General features: G+C 54.1%; 10 protein-coding genes across 18 annotated transcripts; 5 read left to right on the top strand and 5 right to left on the bottom strand.

The window, feature by feature from the left end:
* On the bottom strand, positions 1 to 922 carry KVP18_003546 (uncharacterized protein; the record flags this gene model as incomplete). Of its 2 annotated transcripts, none has more annotated exons than XM_067955373.1 (2): positions 1 to 881; positions 912 to 922. In XM_067955373.1, coding segments are annotated over 2 exons (892 nt in total), but the record flags the coding sequence as incomplete, so codon positions are not given. The 2 variants fall into 2 exon arrangements, with proteins under 2 accessions (XP_067808290.1, XP_067808289.1); XM_067955372.1 differs by having other exon boundaries at positions 27 to 881.
* A 371-nt stretch (positions 923 to 1,293) lies between these two features.
* KVP18_003549 (uncharacterized protein) lies at positions 1,294 to 2,883 on the bottom strand (the record flags this gene model as incomplete). 2 transcript variants are annotated; one of them, XM_067955377.1, is made up of 2 exons in its annotated part: positions 1,294 to 2,722; positions 2,750 to 2,883. In XM_067955377.1, the coding sequence occupies 2 exons, from the start codon at positions 2,881 to 2,883 to the stop codon at positions 1,294 to 1,296; spliced, it is 1,563 nt and encodes a 520-aa protein (XP_067808294.1). The 2 variants fall into 2 exon arrangements, with proteins under 2 accessions (XP_067808294.1, XP_067808295.1); XM_067955378.1 differs by lacking the exon at positions 2,750 to 2,883 and having other exon boundaries at positions 1,294 to 2,652.
* A 144-nt stretch (positions 2,884 to 3,027) lies between these two features.
* KVP18_003542 (uncharacterized protein) lies at positions 3,028 to 5,956 on the top strand (the record flags this gene model as incomplete). 3 transcript variants are annotated; one of them, XM_067955365.1, is made up of 2 exons in its annotated part: positions 3,028 to 4,860; positions 4,889 to 5,956. In XM_067955365.1, 2 exons carry the CDS (start codon positions 3,028 to 3,030, stop codon positions 5,954 to 5,956), a joined length of 2,901 nt encoding a protein of 966 aa, XP_067808282.1. The 3 variants fall into 3 exon arrangements, with proteins under 3 accessions (XP_067808282.1, XP_067808281.1, XP_067808283.1); XM_067955364.1 differs by having other exon boundaries at positions 3,112 to 4,893; XM_067955366.1 differs by lacking the exon at positions 3,028 to 4,860 and having other exon boundaries at positions 4,916 to 5,956.
* A 148-nt stretch (positions 5,957 to 6,104) lies between these two features.
* Positions 6,105 to 7,154, bottom strand: KVP18_003540 (uncharacterized protein; the record flags this gene model as incomplete). Of its 2 annotated transcripts, XM_067955361.1 has the most annotated exons (3): positions 6,105 to 6,743; positions 6,772 to 6,930; positions 6,957 to 7,154. In XM_067955361.1, the coding sequence occupies 3 exons, from the start codon at positions 7,152 to 7,154 to the stop codon at positions 6,105 to 6,107; spliced, it is 996 nt and encodes a 331-aa protein (XP_067808278.1). The 2 variants fall into 2 exon arrangements, with proteins under 2 accessions (XP_067808278.1, XP_067808279.1); XM_067955362.1 differs by lacking the exons at positions 6,772 to 6,930; positions 6,957 to 7,154 and having other exon boundaries at positions 6,105 to 6,713.
* Positions 7,155 to 7,620: 466 nt separating this feature from the next.
* Positions 7,621 to 9,918, bottom strand: KVP18_003545 (uncharacterized protein; the record flags this gene model as incomplete). The annotated part of the gene is made up of 1 exon (XM_067955371.1): positions 7,621 to 9,918. One exon carries the CDS (start codon positions 9,916 to 9,918, stop codon positions 7,621 to 7,623), a length of 2,298 nt encoding a protein of 765 aa, XP_067808288.1.
* Positions 9,919 to 10,143: 225 nt separating this feature from the next.
* Positions 10,144 to 10,906, top strand: KVP18_003543 (uncharacterized protein; the record flags this gene model as incomplete). Of its 2 annotated transcripts, XM_067955367.1 has the most annotated exons (2): positions 10,144 to 10,723; positions 10,752 to 10,906. In XM_067955367.1, 2 exons carry the CDS (start codon positions 10,144 to 10,146, stop codon positions 10,904 to 10,906), a joined length of 735 nt encoding a protein of 244 aa, XP_067808284.1. The 2 variants fall into 2 exon arrangements, with proteins under 2 accessions (XP_067808284.1, XP_067808285.1); XM_067955368.1 differs by having other exon boundaries at positions 10,144 to 10,767.
* Positions 10,907 to 11,092: 186 nt separating this feature from the next.
* On the top strand, positions 11,093 to 12,540 carry KVP18_003548 (uncharacterized protein; the record flags this gene model as incomplete). Of its 2 annotated transcripts, XM_067955375.1 has the most annotated exons (2): positions 11,093 to 12,384; positions 12,438 to 12,540. In XM_067955375.1, 2 exons carry the CDS (start codon positions 11,093 to 11,095, stop codon positions 12,538 to 12,540), a joined length of 1,395 nt encoding a protein of 464 aa, XP_067808292.1. The 2 variants fall into 2 exon arrangements, with proteins under 2 accessions (XP_067808292.1, XP_067808293.1); XM_067955376.1 differs by lacking the exon at positions 12,438 to 12,540 and having other exon boundaries at positions 11,093 to 12,388.
* A 24-nt stretch (positions 12,541 to 12,564) lies between these two features.
* KVP18_003541 (uncharacterized protein) lies at positions 12,565 to 14,145 on the top strand (the record flags this gene model as incomplete). The annotated part of the gene is made up of 1 exon (XM_067955363.1): positions 12,565 to 14,145. The coding sequence occupies one exon, from the start codon at positions 12,565 to 12,567 to the stop codon at positions 14,143 to 14,145; it is 1,581 nt and encodes a 526-aa protein (XP_067808280.1).
* A 418-nt stretch (positions 14,146 to 14,563) lies between these two features.
* Positions 14,564 to 15,217, top strand: KVP18_003547 (uncharacterized protein; the record flags this gene model as incomplete). Its single annotated transcript, XM_067955374.1, has 1 exon — positions 14,564 to 15,217. One exon carries the CDS (start codon positions 14,564 to 14,566, stop codon positions 15,215 to 15,217), a length of 654 nt encoding a protein of 217 aa, XP_067808291.1.
* A 544-nt stretch (positions 15,218 to 15,761) lies between these two features.
* Positions 15,762 to 16,622, bottom strand: KVP18_003544 (uncharacterized protein; the record flags this gene model as incomplete). 2 transcript variants are annotated; one of them, XM_067955369.1, is made up of 1 exon in its annotated part: positions 15,762 to 16,622. In XM_067955369.1, one exon carries the CDS (start codon positions 16,620 to 16,622, stop codon positions 15,762 to 15,764), a length of 861 nt encoding a protein of 286 aa, XP_067808286.1. The 2 variants fall into 2 exon arrangements, with proteins under 2 accessions (XP_067808286.1, XP_067808287.1); XM_067955370.1 differs by having other exon boundaries at positions 15,762 to 16,461.
* Positions 16,623 to 17,129: the final 507 nt, after the last annotated feature.

Genomic DNA, 17,129 nt, shown 5'->3' with positions numbered 1-17,129 from the left:
CATATTTCCGTTTCTCAGCGGTGGACATGCGGTTGTATTTCTCTTCCTCAGCCAGCCGCTGCTGCCGCCTCCTCTCTTGCTTTGCCTGTTCGGCCTTCTCTTTCTCAGCTTCCTTCACCTTCTCGGCAATGCTTGCTCGTGCCTTCTGAACTTGTTTCTTGCTCTTGTCTTTGAGTGAGAGTTCAGACGCCAGCGTAGCCCAGTGTACCACCAGCTTCACGAGGCTCGCCAGGGACGCAAGGTCCTGAGGCAGGTCAAGTTCAATTTGGATGGTGTTCTTGCCGCCGTGAGTTCGGAATCCCACCAACAGATCGCCTACAAAGGCCGTCTGCAGACAAGCACCCACGGGACCTTCGAGCCATGTGTTTGCCTGAGGAGTCAGGAAAGCTGACACCTGCTCGTTGTCTGCCACGGCCGCCAAGGAAGTTGGGAGATTGTTACCTGAGAGCCTCATGAACTTGAGGCCCTCGAATGAGTCATGAAGCTTCTCTGCACTTGCGACTTTGGTTTTCTTCAGAATCAGCAACGCAAAAGAGTCTCGCAGATTTTCCAATTCGACCTCGACATGCAGAGAGTCCTTCTGAGAGAAGACGTAAGAAAGAAGATACCGCACCCAGAATTCTTGCCGCGATCTCGTGTCGAGTTTCACGAGAAGGTACTTTATCAACGGGTGCCCTGAAGCCCACACGTCAAACGCGTCGTAACCCACAGCCTTAACGGGCTCGTTCGGTGTGCAGCCCACCACGGAGAAGTGAGCCTCCAGAGACCCACGAATCGCTCCGAACACTTCATCTGCTATTTGCTGGTTGCGTCTCTTCCCCCGAACAAAAGTAATGGCAACGAGCACCAGCAGACATGCGAAACCGAGCTCAATCACGTATCTGTCAAAAAGACACCCACAGTTGGCTTACTTTTCAATCATCTGAGAACTGCGGAATTATGGCACTATACTCTGTTCTGTTGGACCCCCTGGTGCTTGGCATGGCCGTGGCGCACCTGACGCTGACTGCGGCCACCGTGCGAGTGATCCGATCTCGGTCGCCCGATGACAGTATCCACTGGTGCACCTTTCTCTGTGAGTCCCTACGGCCCATGTCACACAGTAGTGCTTGCGATGTTGTATCGACCGCTGGACTCCTGGTTGGGGAACCATTGGGCTGCCGCGGCTAACAGTGCGTTTATTCTACTATGGCCCCTCCCGCTGTGCGCGCTGACACTGATCACTCTTGTCTCTATAGCGGTCGAGCTCGTGTCGCGTATGAAACAGAGGCTATTAAAAAAACGTTCGTAAAGTTACTTCCGAAGTCTTTCCTTGGATCGCTCCCGTAAGCCCTTCTTGGCTCGTAAACGCCCTAGGCCGTGTCTCGCATGTCGAGTGGTGGTCGATCGCTTTCCTGCCGGGGATTTGGTTTCCAAGTGCGCAGGCTTCACCGCCAGCCCATACATCATTTCGGCTCGGAAAGCCGTGGTCAGGTCCGCAAACGAAGCGGGTTGCTGCTGAACCTGAGCCACTACATTAGCCTCCTCCTTTGCCTCCTCCTTGGTGACCTCCTCCACGGCAGTCCGGCTAATAGTGCCGAGATCAATCTGCGTAGCGAAACCGATGGATATTGAAGGTGCTTCCTGTCCGAAGTCGAAGTCGGCTTCGTTGTAGTTCTCGATTCCTAGACGGTATCGGTAGGCCATCAGCTGCACCATATGAGGAGTGGTGACCTTGCCTGGGTTGTTGTTGTTTGCCCTGCAAAACGCCACTAGTTGGGGAATATCCAGTCTCTTCAAGGACACGATCTCGTTGAACGTCACCCCACATGCAGGACAAAACTTCGCTTTGTCCGTACGTTGCATTAGACAATGGGGGCAGGCCATCCGTCTGAGGACGTAGCTGAGGTCATTTTCTTCGTAAAGCGTCTCGAGATCGGCAAAGGTCCCAACGGGGACTCCGTCAACCAGCACTTGAGGGCAGACAGCCTTGTTGGACGCCCCCTGTCTGATCTTGGAGATGTCGTTCAGAAGCAGCCCTTCCCGAGTCCACGCTTCCATGCACAGTGCCTCAACGCAACCCTTTCGATCAGTAGCCGAAGCGATGTCAACGTTAAAATACTCCACACCTAACATGTCTAGCAGGTGTGCTATTCGACGACTCTCAAAAAATGCCCCCTTCACCACCTCAGACCCGGACGAAACAAAGACGACCTCCGCCGTCCAAGCGGCGCTTCCCAGTGTCTGCCCAACGCGGGCTGCGGTTGCTCGCATCTCCTCGCTGATTTTGATGTCGTTCATCTGACCCCCGGTCGGAACGTCGTCCACATTGCATCTGTGCAGCTGCCTTTGGATCAGACCTACGTAGTCGTCTCCTTTGGCCTGAGGAGGGTCCAAGGCTCGTGGGGGAGGTGGACGGTGGAGGAGCCCATTCAGACAGCGCCGTTTGCGGCGTGGATCAGACATGGCGATGGCTTTCTCTGTATCGCCTTTCAGCCAGTACTTATCCGCCAGAATCTCGTCATTCGCGAAGTCTATGCAGTTGTTGCATTCACAAGGAGCCACTCGGGTTAGATACGTTCCCTCTTGCCTGCGCATCTCTCCCACATTGTGGGTTTGAGTGGCTCCAGATTTCGCGTAGGCAGAGGATGGAGACGTGCCTGCCGATGCCATCGGGTTCGGCTCAGTCTCCGAAATCACGATCTCTGCTCGGAGGAGCCGCCTTAGAGCCCTCCGCCGAGCTCTGTGTATTCTGGCACCGCCTTCCTACTTTCGCGCATTTGCCAGTCGCCGGATTTTCCTCAGTGTGGACCCATCAAGGTCGATGGTGCCGTGGTGCTCTTCAGGGTGTACGACGCCGAGCGCTTCGAGGACTTCGCGCGTTTCGGTGTCGTATTCCGTCATTTTCTGATCAATATTACGTGTCGTGTCTTTTTGGATCAAGTCGATATTACTTGCTGGGCAATTGTGGCAGAATGTCTCCCAAACACCGCTACAATCAAAAGCAGAACACACCCCCCTATATGAATCACTATTCGTGCATTTTCTATGGCTGGAGTCTCAGCAGGTGGTGGTGAAGTCCCTATTGTTGTTTCGGAGGATCAATGTGTTTTACTCGAGGATGAGACTCCTATGCAATCGTCGTTGATATGGACGCTACTTGAGAACTACTACAAGCACATGGCTCTTGAAGCCTGGACCCACAATTACGTGCCGATGTTTGTTTCAAGCAACTCTCGCTTGTGCAAGGGGTACGCAACCGTAGTATTCAGTTTCCTCAAGGACTACTACGCGAAGCACAAAGAGGGCCCAGTGTATATCTTGGAACTGGGAGCAGGTCACGGCCGGTTCACATATCTCTTCTTGCGCCACCTGGTCAAGCTGCAACCCCTATTCGCCGCTTTCGGTATGCCCGAACGGCCGTTTGTTGTTGTCTTTACCGACGTGGCCGAGGCTAACGTCGACTTCGTCAGCAAGCATGAAGCTATGCAAGAGTTTATCGATGCTGGCTGGCTTGACTTCGCTTGCTTGGACTGCAACCTCCCTGGGTGTTCAGGTCCTTCTGACGTTGCCGTGGACCTCCGAATCAGCGGCGAGACTCTGCGGCCTGGGACACCCTGCGTGGTGATCGCTAACTACGTCTTTGACTCACTGAACACCGATGCTTTCCAAATTAGTCCCGAGGGCAGTGTTCGGCAATGTACGGTGAAGGTGTTCTCTAGCCAGGAAGAGTCCGACCCTGAAGACTGCAGCGTACTTTCGCGCATGTCTTTGAAGTTCGGATGGCGATGTCTCGAGTTTCCCCCCATGGAGGCGACTGAGACGTCCTTCTACTTGCCCTATGGAGGCGCTCAGGAACTATTATACCCCCCGTCGGCTGCTGTTGGTCCCAACGTCTTGAAGCGTTCGGTACTGTCGAAGCCGCCGGTAATCGAAGAGCTGCCCCCTACAGTGCCCCTACCAGAGCACCTCCGAACTCCCAGCGTGCAATACATTCTCAACTACTACCGAAATCTCGCTGTGCAGCAGCACAGCTGGTTGTCGTTCACGGTGCCTGTGGGTGCAATCCGATTCGTGATGACTATGAAGGCCTTCAGCCAAAGCAAGTTCCTTTTGCTTGTCGGGGATAAGGGCTACCCCGATGCTGAGGAGTTCACTGTTCGTAAGGACCCACACATAGCCGTGCATGGGTCGCTCTCGTTCATGGTAAATCTACACGCTATACGGCTGGCCTGGGAGGGGTCGGAATCGCAATCAGTGGTGACTCCCTACAAGGATTGCTTCCAAGTCACAATTTTTGATGGATTGGGGGACACTCCGAACATGTCACAATCTATATGTGATATGCACGACTACCTCGTCCCAGACAGCCTCCTTCGGATCCACAAGCTAACGACGGAGCCTGCGGTGACAGATACAGCGACAATTGCCCAGCTTATGGCCACTGTACGTTTGAGCTGTCACGACCCCGAGGTGTTCGTATCGATCCGCAAGCCACTACTGGCCGCAATGAGCGGTGCGGGCGTCCGGCAAGAATATGATGTCGTTCGAGATTGCTACGAGGTAAACAAGCACTTCTTCAGACTGCATGAGGGGGATTTGTTCCCCGAGATCGCAGGCATGGCGTGCATGAAGGCCGGTCGACTGGGTCACGCTATTAACTTCTTTGGGGACTATCTGAAATACTGCCCAATAAGCTGCAGAGCTTCCGTGCTTGTAAACTCCGCCAGCTGCTATAAGGCGCTGAATAATCTACCTAAGGCCCTCGAATTCGCGAACGAGGCGTTGGAAATCGTTCCTGGGTACCAGCCTGCATTGGAGATTGAGAGATCCATTCAAATGCAGACTAATCCTTTCCGTCTCGGTGTGCTTGGCTACAGCGTGAGGCTACTAAGGACCAATTATACAGGATGAAGTCGGACGCATGATTCTACCAATGCTGCGAATGGACTCCAAGGTCCAGCTTGTGGCGATATGCACTCCATCAGCGACGTGTCGACAGAATTATCGCGCGTTGGAGGCTTCGCTGGTTGGTCAATCTGAAGACCTAGCCTGGCAGCATTTTGACGAATCGAATGCGTTCCTTGACTACTGCGTGGAGGCTGGAATCGCAGCGGTCGTCCTGTGCACCGAGCAGTCCACATTGGTAGACCACGTGGAGGCCTGCTTTCGTCGAGGTCTCAGCGTGCTCAGCGACCGTATCCGCTACGTGCAAGCAGAGCCCCGAAAACTGCTACAGCGCTTTGCAAACGAGAACGAGCGGCGCCAGTTGAAGGGTCTGACCCGACTGGCGTGGCACACGCTGTCCCTCTTCCCCTACGAGGATGTGGCTGTTGCCCTTCGCCTTCGTCTGGGCGCCGTTGGAAAGCTGCACTCCGTCAGCGCCACGTTCAGCTGTCACCCGGAGAGCTCGCTGGAGCACGAGACAGTCAAGGTCTTCAGAACCGTCTCCTTTGCCCTTGACGACGCTCACCTCGCGTCCGTGTTCTGTAGGGCTGGACCTCTGGATGAGAACGGGAAGGCCGCGCGCCTGTCAGGTATATTTCAGCTGCAGAGCAAGTCCGGGCTAGTCGCGGTGACTTTTGTTGTGGCTCATACGCGCGCGCTGCCCGTTCGTGAGTTCACATTCCTCGGAGAACAGGGACACGTAACCCTAAAGCAAGCTGGGCCTTCATGGAATCTGAAGGTCCACACCCCAGGCGAGATTCGAGCCGAGCCATTTCCTATTTCAGCCGTGCAGAACGCGCTCTACACTTTTTTGAGCCAGCTGTACAAGAATGAGGGCTCGCTGGGCCCCCCTTCGGTCACGTCGAAGAGCAGTCTCCGCCTCGCCACTAACTGCAACGCAGAGACCGTCACCTGCTGCGTGCATCGGTCCGTCGAAGATAGCTTGGTTGAGCACACGTTTCATACAGGCCTACAGTCCAGCTTGGAGAGGGAGGGCGCGTGTGTGTGCTACTCATTGGCTGCGTGCTGAAACGGAGGGCATATGTTCTACTCATTGGCTGCGTGCTGAAACTTCGAGTGCCGTGAATATTGGCAGGTTGCTCATGAACAAAAACGTTAGTGCCAGAGCCATGACGCGTAAGGCCGGAAAAACAATTCAGAGCGTAGCTTACGACTCCCTACTTGAATGGCCAGCGTACGATGACTCCGACTTGACGATGCTCGACCCCTATAGCCTTCACTTCTGATCTCGTTGCCTTCGACGGAAGAAACAGCAATGCTGCGGTAATCGCCTCTACGAGAACATCGGCCATCAGATCGAACGGGCTCGAGGTTATCGGCAACTGGGAAGGCGTAAGTTCTGGGGAAGGCGTGAGTTTTGGGGTCGTGTGTACTGCGCACGCAGTTTGGTACGTTTCTCGTCCTGGTGGGGTAAAGCAGTTGGGGAGGGAGTCATGGATCAAGTACTCTTGTGTATAGACCGTATTCTCCAGCCAATGGCTTGGTACCATGGTCGTGTCTGAGTCGGGCCCCTCCTGAATAGGGTCGTCGTCAGTATAGTAGGGTGACGGCGGCGGAGGGTGCAATGTTCGGTCGAGGTCTCTGCGTGAACGGTCGAGGTCCCTCCGCCATATTGGAGGACAGTCTTCTCGCTCAAGTCGCCGGTTGTGAGGCTCCTGTTCCGCAGCATGCTCACAGGCGACAATGCGCGCAACATCTTCCTCGGTCATCAGCAGATGTAACCCAAGGAGTTCGGAGTTTAACACCCGTTCGAAGGTATGCTTCATTTGTGTGAGGCAATCATCGCACTCCAGAACCTCTGTTTCGAACTTCTGGCGAACTCACCGAGACCAAATCAGAAGGGGAGGCAGCCGCCAGAAACAGTTGCCTCTGCAACACATCCACAACTCTTTCCGGCCAGCCTGGTCGGCACTGGGTACAGACATGGTTGAATCTGGCCATTACCAGCAGCAACTCCTTGAAATTGACTTCCGTTGGAATAATCTGTTACATGAGCAGCCTCGTCTCACCATAGTTTGGACACTGGCCCATTTATCACCGGGCGGAAGAGTCACATCCATTAACTGCAAATCAGCTAGAGGAATGGGGAAGTCAAAAAGTAGATCTTCTGCACAATTGAGTAAAGGGAGAGGACACGGTACGCTGTACATCAGACATTGAGTCTTCTCATCGATGAAACACCCGTACAATTTCAAGCTCGTCGACATTGTTTTTTTCTATTTAAGCTAGGGTATGTGGGATATAGACCGTATTCTCTAGCCAATGGCTTGGTACGATGGTCGTCCGCCATATGGGAGGACAGTCTTCTCCTCAAGTTGCCGGTTGTGAGGCTCCTGTTCCGCAGCATGCTCACAGGCGACAATGCGCGCAACAGGCGACAATGCGCGCAACAGGCGACAAGGCGAACTTCTGGCGAACTCACCGATACCAAATCAGAAGGAGAGGCAGCCGCCAAAAACTGTTGCCTCTGCAACACATCCACAACTTCCGTTGGAATAATCTGTTACAGGAGCAGCCTCGTCTCGCCATATTTGGACACTGGCATCGCGGAAGAGCATCCATCAACTGCAAATCAGCTAGAGAAACGAGACTGTCAAAATGTAGATCTGCATCTCATCGATGACTTTTTTTCTATTTAAGCTACGGCATGCGGGAATATACTTGACAATCTCATTACGCCAACTCATCTGATACGTCACGTGGTCCAAATACCCAACGTTGTACAGTGGGATGACTCCTATACTGGACCCAGATAGAGTCACCTGTCAGCCATACGTTCTGAAGAAGAGGTCGCCGGCCGTTGGAGTCAAAGGAGGCAACGTGGCTGAAGCAGCCTTGTTGGCTAAGCAGCTGCTTCTTTCTTCGGACTGGGGTTCCAGTGAACTCTTCGAGACAAGAGGAGACGTACCTATCGGAGCTCCAAGGCGCCAGGTTCGCAGATTGAATGACAGCTCTGGCGTTTGCGTCCCGAAGGCTCTCTTGCATAGCGAAGGCCATTTGTTGCTCCTCTCCCAGCGATGTGGGGTTACCTGTGAAGTGGGTGAAGTCATACCTGTCGATGGGTGAGCTCAACACCGGTGGAGAACGCTCCGCCTGGTTGCTCATAGGAGTGGTGATGCTCTCAGGAGGGCGGCTCCAGCAACCGACGTGCGCACAGGGCGTGAGCTTCTCCGATCCTAGCAAGCTGGGAAAATCGTTCTCCTTGGGGGGGTCCACCTGCTTTGAGCCCACGGGCGTGACTGGTGATTTTGGGGGGGCTTTCACCGGGGAGGTGCTTCGAGATATTGTGGCGCAGGGCTCTTCTTGGGTGAGGTCCACGGTGCAGATTCGTCGCACTCTCTTCAACAGCGAGAAGACTGAAAGCGTGTTAGAGCCGTCAACAACCACGAGACGCCCTAGGTTGTCTGTTGCCCACAAGTAGACAGGTCCTGACTGGTGACGCTCACTGATGCCTCTGGCTCGGCAAGTGAACTGATGGCCTCGATGTAGTCCTGTTGAGGTAACAAACACAATCCGAACGTAATTGTGAACGATCACGGCGACAGTGAACGACCCTTCCAGAAGTCCCATGGGCACCAACCCCAGGATGTTGTTAGAGAAGGGCAGGCGTAGGGTTGTGGGCACAGACAGCCAAATGTGCCCTTCCAGAGGCCAGGGTGGAGTCCAGGTCGAGAACTGCGAGAAGTCGTGAAGAGACTCCGATGAACAGGTTTTGACCTCAAGAAAATTGTCGCTAGGCAGTAGGAACGCGTTCGGGAGGGGACAGAATAGCGTCCGAGAGGCGCTAGTGGTGCTGAGTATTCCGTCCACCAACGACCAGTGGACCCCCGAATCGGCACATCTCGTGCACACGACTGCCAGTCCTTGGCCTTCGTCAAACGTCGCAGTAACGAACACGTGGTTGGGCCCCAGAGAAACGCGCTTGATGGACGACCGATCAGCCCTGAAGACCAGTTCCAAGCCCACGCCATCAGAGGCTGCCATTGAGGAAGCCAAGGCGCTCGAAAACCCAATGGGGAGCGTTGACAGTGGATCTCCGTCGACAACGCTGGGGCTCGAATTCAACCTCTGTAGAAAGAATGATTCGCCGTACACAGGTGCGCCTTCTGAGTTCGTAAGTCTCGAATCTCCAGGAAGTCCGGTGCCTGCCTGCGCCGTGACGAAGACATCGCCAGCTGATGTGCCCACGGCGATCAGGGGTGGGGCTTCAGTGTCCTGGCCGGCCAAGGAGTCGAAACAGGTGATTGTGTCACCCGCCTCTAAAGGAAAACAAACTACACTTCGAATCTGGTTGGTCCTTGGCGAAAGAAATCCGATAACCGCAACAGACCAGAAGCCCGCCTCCGCTCCCACCACCTTAATCGGCGGGAAACTCACCACGAAAAGTTGCGAATCCCTTACTCGCCCAAGGAAATTCCCAGAAGTCGAAGGCGAGAAGTTTATTCGCTTCATCAGCGGCTCGCTGGCCGGGTCCAATGTTGGAGGTAGCCAGCCAGATATTCTACGCTTCATCATCTGGGGGTAGCAATGAGGGCTTCGTCGGAGTAAACCTTGGGCATTCAGGATTTGATACTTATCCTGAAACGCTTCCACCAAATCGGCTCCGACCTTCACGGCTTTCTCATAGTCCTGGTCTAAAATGTAGTTGAACGCGGAGACGGATGTGTCCATGGAGAAAGACGAGCGACGAGAGAGGACTTTGTAGACCGCAGACACCTGCACTTGCTGCTCCTTCCAAATCAGATGCCACCTGCCGAGGCCTAGGACCTTTCGTCGCCAGCTGCCTTGCATAACCTGGAGGGAACTGGGGAAATCGTGGCCAAAAGCCTCAAACCAGATGCGCTCGTCCTGACTTCTAGCGAGTGCCGATTTGCACGTAGAAAAAAGGCGCATCGTGCTGGTGAGGCCAGCCAGCAGGCAGATTTTTACCAGAGCTGGAGTGGGGAGCACATTGAGGGGGTCGTTCTCCATTTTGGAGGTTTTTGCTGCAAGATTTTGGATGGACCGAACCTCAGAGTTCTGGAAAAGCACAGCAAAGACTCCAGCTGGAGAGGGATTCGTCCCTCCGCAGGTTGTTTTTGTAAAGCTCAGCGAGAATCTGTGGCGTGAGATTCTGCTCGCTAGGAGTAAGGGGCCTGGAAAGATGGCTTTTGCATTGTATGTGTCTGGGTGGACTACACACGCAGAGAGCACATTATGGAGCTACGAGATAGGCTCTCGGCGTTGAAGGCACATCCTGGGACGCTACGCGCAGACGAATGTGTGCGAGTACCCGTCATGCGCATTCTGTGCGAGTCGCTGGAGCAGTTCGCACTCGATATCCGAGAGCATGAAAGGGCGGTGTCGGAGTTTAAGGCCATGTGCGCTGCTGAGCTGGATCTGCGGCGGGAACACAGATTTCGCATACCGCCAGAATTATTCCAGCTCGACGATGCGTTTCGGTGGCGTCCGGAGCAGCATACGCCGATAAACACCTGTGAAAGGGTGGAGCCTTCAGACGAGACGATCGGTTGGGGAGTAGAGCTGTTCGACGATGCTGTACGCGCAGCGACATTCAACACACCACCGGCAATTGACACGCCGACAACCGCCCCCGTTAAAAGTGAACGAGTTGAGAGTGTACAGGTCACGACGGCGAGGCGACTCATCATGACAACTCTTCAACGGGATTCGAACGCGGATGTCATGGATGTACAACGCCGATTACTGGAAATCACCGACATCGTATCAACATTCGCGCAGAAGCTAGATGCGCAGCAAGAAATGGGGATGAGCAGTGAGCCATTTTCGACCTGGTCACACAGTCGTGGCCCAATCTGAGGACGCAGTTGAAAACCTGGTGCTGGCAAAGTCCCAAATGATCAAGGCTCGCGAACGGAGGCAAGCGTACACCTACTACGTAGCGTTAGGCTACATCATTGGTGGCCTAATATTGCTCCTCACTGAGCTGCTGCTGTGATGCTCGCTCTGGGAATTCTACAGATGTGCCGGGCCGAAGCCCTCTTTCCTGACCGGACAGGAATCTGCATGGGCACTTCATTGGGTATGACGACGAGTGGACTCATGAAAATTGCCCAATACCCTAATTAACCATTTTCCGGCTTAGCAGTAAGTACCCCTCACTAGGCCCAGTTACACCTTCCAGATGTCGAGCATGGACCCAGAACAGGATCTCGTTGACTACGAGGAGGAGGATCACCTCGTCCAGGGTTCAATCGAAAAGAAGGAGAACGCTGCAGAGGAGGGCGGCCGAGGCAACTACGTAACCGTACACGCCTCTGGGTTCCGCGACTTCTTCCTCAAACCTGAGCTACTGCGAGCCATCGGTGACGCGGGGTTCGAACACCCGTCCGAAGTCCAACACGAGACGATTCCCCACGCCATTACGGCCGTGGACATTCTATGCCAAGCCAAGTCGGGGATGGGTAAGACTGCCGTGTTTGTGCTGGCGGTTCTGCATCAGTTGAGCAACGACGCAGGCACGTCTGGCTCCGTTCAGTGTCTTGGTATCGCCCACACTCGTGAGCTCGCCTTCCAGATCAAGAATGAGTTCGCTCGCTTCTCCAAGTATTTGCCTGATATGAAGTGCGAGGTCGTCTACGGTGGCGTACCTATGCAGAAGGATGTGGAGATGCTGTCCAAGCCCACTACGGTGCCGCAGATTCTTATTGGGACGCCCGGACGGGTTCTTGCCCTTGTGCGGGCGAAGCATCTCAACCTGGAGAAGGTGGCCCACTTCGTGCTAGACGAGTGCGACAAATGCCTTGAGAAGATGGACATGCGCCGTGATGTGCAGGATATCTTCATCAAAACGCCGAGGAAAAAGCAAGTGATGATGTTTTCCGCGACGATGCAATCCGAGATCCGAGATGTCTGCCGACAGTTCATGCAACAGCCCGTGGAGGTGTTTGTGGACGACGATACCAAGTTGACGTTGCATGGACTTATACAGTACTACTGCAAGCTGACAGAGTCCGAGAAGAACAGAAAGCTCAATGACCTCTTGGATAGTCTGGACTTCAACCAGGTGATCATCTTCGTCAAGAGCGTACAGAGAGCCAAGGCGTTGAACACCCTGCTAGTTGAGTGCAGCTTCCCCTCTATTGCCATCCACGCGGGATTGAACCAGGAGGAAAGGATCGCCTGCTATCAGCAGTTCAAGAACTTTGAAAGGCGCATCATGGTCGCTACCGACCTATTTGGAAGAGGCATCGACATCGAGAGGGTCAACATCGTTATCAACTACGACATGCCCGACACCACTGACTCCTACCTCCACCGCGTGGGCCGTGCCGGCCGATTCGGCACCAAGGGTTTAGCCATTACCTTTGTCTCTTCGCAGGAGGATAGTGAGATGCTGAACCAGGTCCAGAGTCGGTTCGAAGTGTCCATTCCTGAAATTCCAGACGAGATTAAGACCTCAGCGTATATGAATCAGTGAGAACTGATAATGTAGTGAGATAGTGGACCAGTGAGAACTGATAATGTAGTGAGAAGATAGTGGACAATGAATCAGTGAGCACGGAGAACGAGCCCAGCATAGCCACTGAAGGTTGGAAGACCCTTTACAGAGATACTTTTAACCACTTGTGAGAAGATACTGGAAATGATAATTTCATGCTAGAAGTTATCCCCGCTGACACCGCGTTGCAGCTAGATGGAGGGCCCGACCACTACCGGTTTTCAGCGCCGTCAGGATTCGATTTGCGAGTCTACCAGTGGGCCGTTGAAGACCCAAGCGGGGTTGCTGTTCTAGTCCATGGCCTGGAAGGTGATGGTCGCACTAGTTTCCTCTCCAAGCGAGCCCCGGTGTCCTTCAAGGCGGACATGATCAGTCGGCTGCAAAGGCTGGCTGAGGCTTGTGATTTGCGTCATGACCGGCAGCCCACGTATATAATCGACGAAGAGACTGACCTCACGCCTGACTACGAAGCGAGTGCAGTGCAGTACCTCAACGATCGCGGGATGGACGTGGTTAGCTTCGACCACCAAAGCTACGGCCTCTCACAGGGCCTAGACGGACTACGTGAGCACTGGACCGATGTTGACGCTCTGGCCCGCGACTTCAGAGCGCTGATTGCGGCAATCAGGGAAGCGTCCCCCCAGCCCGTAGCCGTCCTGGCCGTGGACGCCGGTGCAGTCGTCGTGACTCGTATGATGCAACTCGATCCGCTGGAGGCGCCGATAGACGCTCTCCTGCTCCTGGGAGGCCTCTGGACGCCTGGTGCTGACTTCTCGTCCCTGTTCCATTGGGGTACTGGGTGGTTGATGCCGTCGCTAGTCTCGTGTGCGCACACGTTGCCGGCTGAGTATCCGTGGCTAGAAAAGTATGAGGCATCCTGCCCATACATGCACAGTGAAGGCGTGAGGAACAGCGTCCTGTCCGCTTTGACTACGGCGACAGGCCATCTCCTTGATGATTACCACAAGAGTCAAGCGCTTGATATTACGATTGTGCACAATCGTTTTGATCCGCGCGCGCTGTTTGCCGGCGCTCTGGACCTCAGCGACAAACTTCAATCCTCAGGAGTCCCCTGCCACCTGGTGGCTGTGAACAGCTCCCACTCAGAGTCATCCCTCGACCGTGACATAACCCTGACCCTGGTTCCGGGGCTGGAGGGCGTGGACGTGCTACATAGTTTGCTGGCGGAGCCGGATCAGGAGGCTGTGTTGGAGTATGCCGTAGGGCCTGCCCTGAAACGTGCGGGATTCTCCATAGAAGTGAGGGCGCAGAAGCGGCAGAGGAAGGCACCGAAGGTGGCGTCGGACTTGAAGGATTCGAATGACACAGAGGAGAAGGCCAAGCAAGAGGCCGAGGTCAAAGCAAAGGAAGAATCAGAGAAGAAGGCAAGAGACGAAGCTGAGGCCAAAGAAAAGGAGGCAGAGATGCAGGCGAAAGCAGAAGCAGCGACCAAAGAAAAGGAGGAGGCAGAGGCCAAAGAAAAGGAGGAGGCAGAAAAGAAGGCAAGAGAGGAGGCAGAGGCTAAAGAAAAGGAGGAGGCAGAGGCCAAAGAAAAGGAGGAGGCAGAGAAGAAGGCAAGAGAGGAGGCACAGGCTAAAGAAAAGGAGGAAGAGGACTCTAGTGAAAGTTTGTCGGTCTCCAATGCACCGCCCGACGCCCCTATCCAAGATGAAGACGCCCCCAATTCCCCCGAGGACGAAGACGACGAGTATGAATACGTGTACGAAGACGAGTGACCGACGTTCGACTGCAGAAACAACACCAGTTTCGACTCGACTTGTGTCTGGTCCACAATATCTAGGTTCCATGAGAGGAACACGGGCTTGTTAAAACGACGAGCTAGCTTGGCAGCTAGCTCTTGTTTGTCCCCTACCAGCACAGTTGCTGGGTGGTGTTTTGACGGGTACGCCACCGTCAGACTGTCTAGGCCAGTTCCCACCTCCTTATCGTAAACACCAACAAACAGAGACCGGTCCAGCCGGATCAATCGAAGGATCAGGGTCTTGTCAACGTTGCCGGCCAGGGGATCATAGAACCTTACGGGAACGACTTCTGAGAACTCACGCAGGTGTCGTTGACAGTCGTCGATCACCTTGGACTCGGCCATAAGGAAATTCGCCAGAAATCGTCACGTGCACAAATTATCAGCGGCAAATGCAGTGGACATGGTTTATAGCCGTGACCTGGGCTGTGACGCCAGCACAGAAAGGTCAAGCAACTCTGACACCAGGAAAGACAGCACTGGCGGCTGGTGGCAACGCTGCAGCCTTGGCCGCTGGAAAGAACGCTACGGAGCCTCCTCTGTCCACAGCTGACAAGGTTCTCAATCTCACTGGCGTCAACGCCACCCAAATGTTTACAGTGGAGGGTCAGGTAGCTGAACGGCTGTCGAAGCTGTCGCAGGCGTCCAACAGCATCCAGGATGACGCCAAGCAATTGGAAGAGATGTCAGGGGCGAAGTACACCAAGGGCTTAGGCGCATCATCCGCTGAAGTCGTTGACCCCTTGACAGTGGACCTAGCCGTTATGAAGGCAGACCTTAACCAGCTGCCCAAGGAAACTATCAACAGTGGCAACAGCACACGAATCATGGAAGAGATGGTCAAACTATCTGGACTGGCCAGAAAACTACAGGGACTTGAAACCACTCCCCCCATTCTCTACTTTCCGGCTGTGAATACGCTAGACAACGTGGGCTCCATGGAATTAATGGCGATTCTGAGTTGCTCGCCCCGACGAACCGTAGACATCCCAGAAGAAGAGCCACAAGAAGAGACCTCAGAAGGGTCATCAGAGGAAGTAGTGTGACGATATCCCTGTAGAAAATAGAATTATTTCACTGGATGAGTGAACCAAAGCCCTCACCAGAGAGTCGACCAGTTCTGTGCGCCAATGGCTGCGGCTACTTTGGGAACCGGGAGACTTGCAACATGTGTTCTAAGTGTTACAAGAGCCATGTGCAACGACAGCAGCCCCTGGCTGAGCCATGCCGCGTCGACCCAGAAGTCGCTCCCCTCCCAGTGATAGACCCCCTGATTCCCAATACACTACCTGTGGATGTTCCGGAGGACAAACCCCAACAGCTCCATCGGAATCGATGCTGGGTCTGTAACGCCCGGGTCGGCGTGCTAGGTCTGGCGTGCAAATGTGGCTTCATATTTTGCGCTTCGCACAGGTACCCAGAAGCACATTCTTGCACCTTTGACTTTAAGACTCACGATCGACAAAAACTGGCTGCGAAAGCTGTCAAGGTGCGGCCTTCAAAGGTGACTCAGTTCTGACTTTTTGACCCTTCGTGGGCTTTTAACCGATGCTATAACAAACAAAAAGTTGGCCGATGAAGGTATCGCAGTCACTTCAGCATGCTGTCGTTGCACGTGACCTCCTCCAATGCTGGCTGAGTCTTACTAATAATCCAGTCCACCAGCTTGCGAGGCTCCAAGCGCAGACAACGGCGGCCGTTAGTTGACTGTCTCATCCGGCGACTGTCGTTCTCCATGATCAAATGCAACGGCGAGGTCTTCGGGATGGTGAGACTGCCTCCGCCGAGTACAACCAGCTCCGCGATCTGTTTGGCTGAGGGCGAGGTTTTACCGAGCGGCCCCACCACGTGGAAGTAGAGCCCTTGGAAAAGAGGGGAAGGGCGGCTAGGGGTCAGCTCTGATACGTGTGAGAGTCGATGAACCTCGGAAATCCCCACAATGGGAACACCCAGCAGCTGTGCTGTTAAACTCTTCAATGTTCGTAGAGCGCCAGCGTCCGGAACGACCACGACAGCAGTACGATCCGTAACGCACTCCACGACTCGTAAGCCCAGATGTCGAGGGAGGGCGCGAGCTCTGAGGCCGCTAAACACGGCCTCAGGCTTATTGGTGGGGCTGGACTGGGCGCTGGTGTGGCCTGATGTCGGTTGGAGCAGCTTCGTGTCGTGTATATCTGTCGCAACGTTTGTAACAGGTGGGGACTCATCCACTTCGACATTCGCGGTGTTGAACTCCGCTAAATCAGGCGTTGAGCCCTCTACCTTGACATCATGCGTTGAAACGTTTGAACTGCGAGATTCGCAATAACTCGAGGGCAGGAGGGATGGATTGGAACTCTGATGTGGAGAAGATCCCAGGCTTGGGGGGTCAAATATACAGAAAGCATCTTTCCTAGGAGTGGATCGTCTCTTCAATAGGCCTCTTGGAGGCCTAGGCCTGAACTCTCCCATGACGACAAAATGCTCGTTCCCTAGAGTTTCGTTTCCACGAGAGTCGTTCCCTCGAGTTTCGTTCCCTCGAGTTTCGTTTCCTCGAGATTCGTTTCCTCGAGATTCGTTTCCTGGAGTTTCGTTTCCTCGAGATTCGTTTCCTCGAGATTCATTTCCTCGAGATTCGTTTCCTCCAGATTCGTTCTCCCTCAAGACAGATTCGTTATCTCGAGATTCGTTCTTCCGAGTTTCGTTCTCTCGAGATTCGTTGTCTCGAGATTCGTTCTCCCTCAAGACAGATTCGTTACATCGAGATTCGCTTCCTCGAGATTCGTTTCCTCCAGATTCATTTCCTCCAGATTCGTTTCCTCCAGATTCGTTTCCTCCAGATTCGTCTCGAGATTCGTTATCTTGAGATTCGTTCTTCTGAAATTCGTTGTCTTGAGTTTCGTTCTTCCGAGATTCGTTGTCTCGAGTTTCGTTCTTCCGAGATTCGTTGTCTCGAGTTTCGTTCTTCCGAGATTCGTT

The sequence above is a fragment of a genome (genome assembly GCF_019968955.1).
Source record: "MAG: Porospora cf. gigantea A chromosome Unknown PgA_NODE_478_length_17129_cov_332.63, whole genome shotgun sequence".
NCBI classification, from domain to species: Eukaryota; Apicomplexa; class Conoidasida; order Eugregarinorida; family Porosporidae; genus Porospora; species Porospora cf. gigantea A.
The sequence above is the reverse complement of the archived record's forward strand: the minus strand, read 5'-3'. Positions and strand labels throughout refer to the sequence as shown.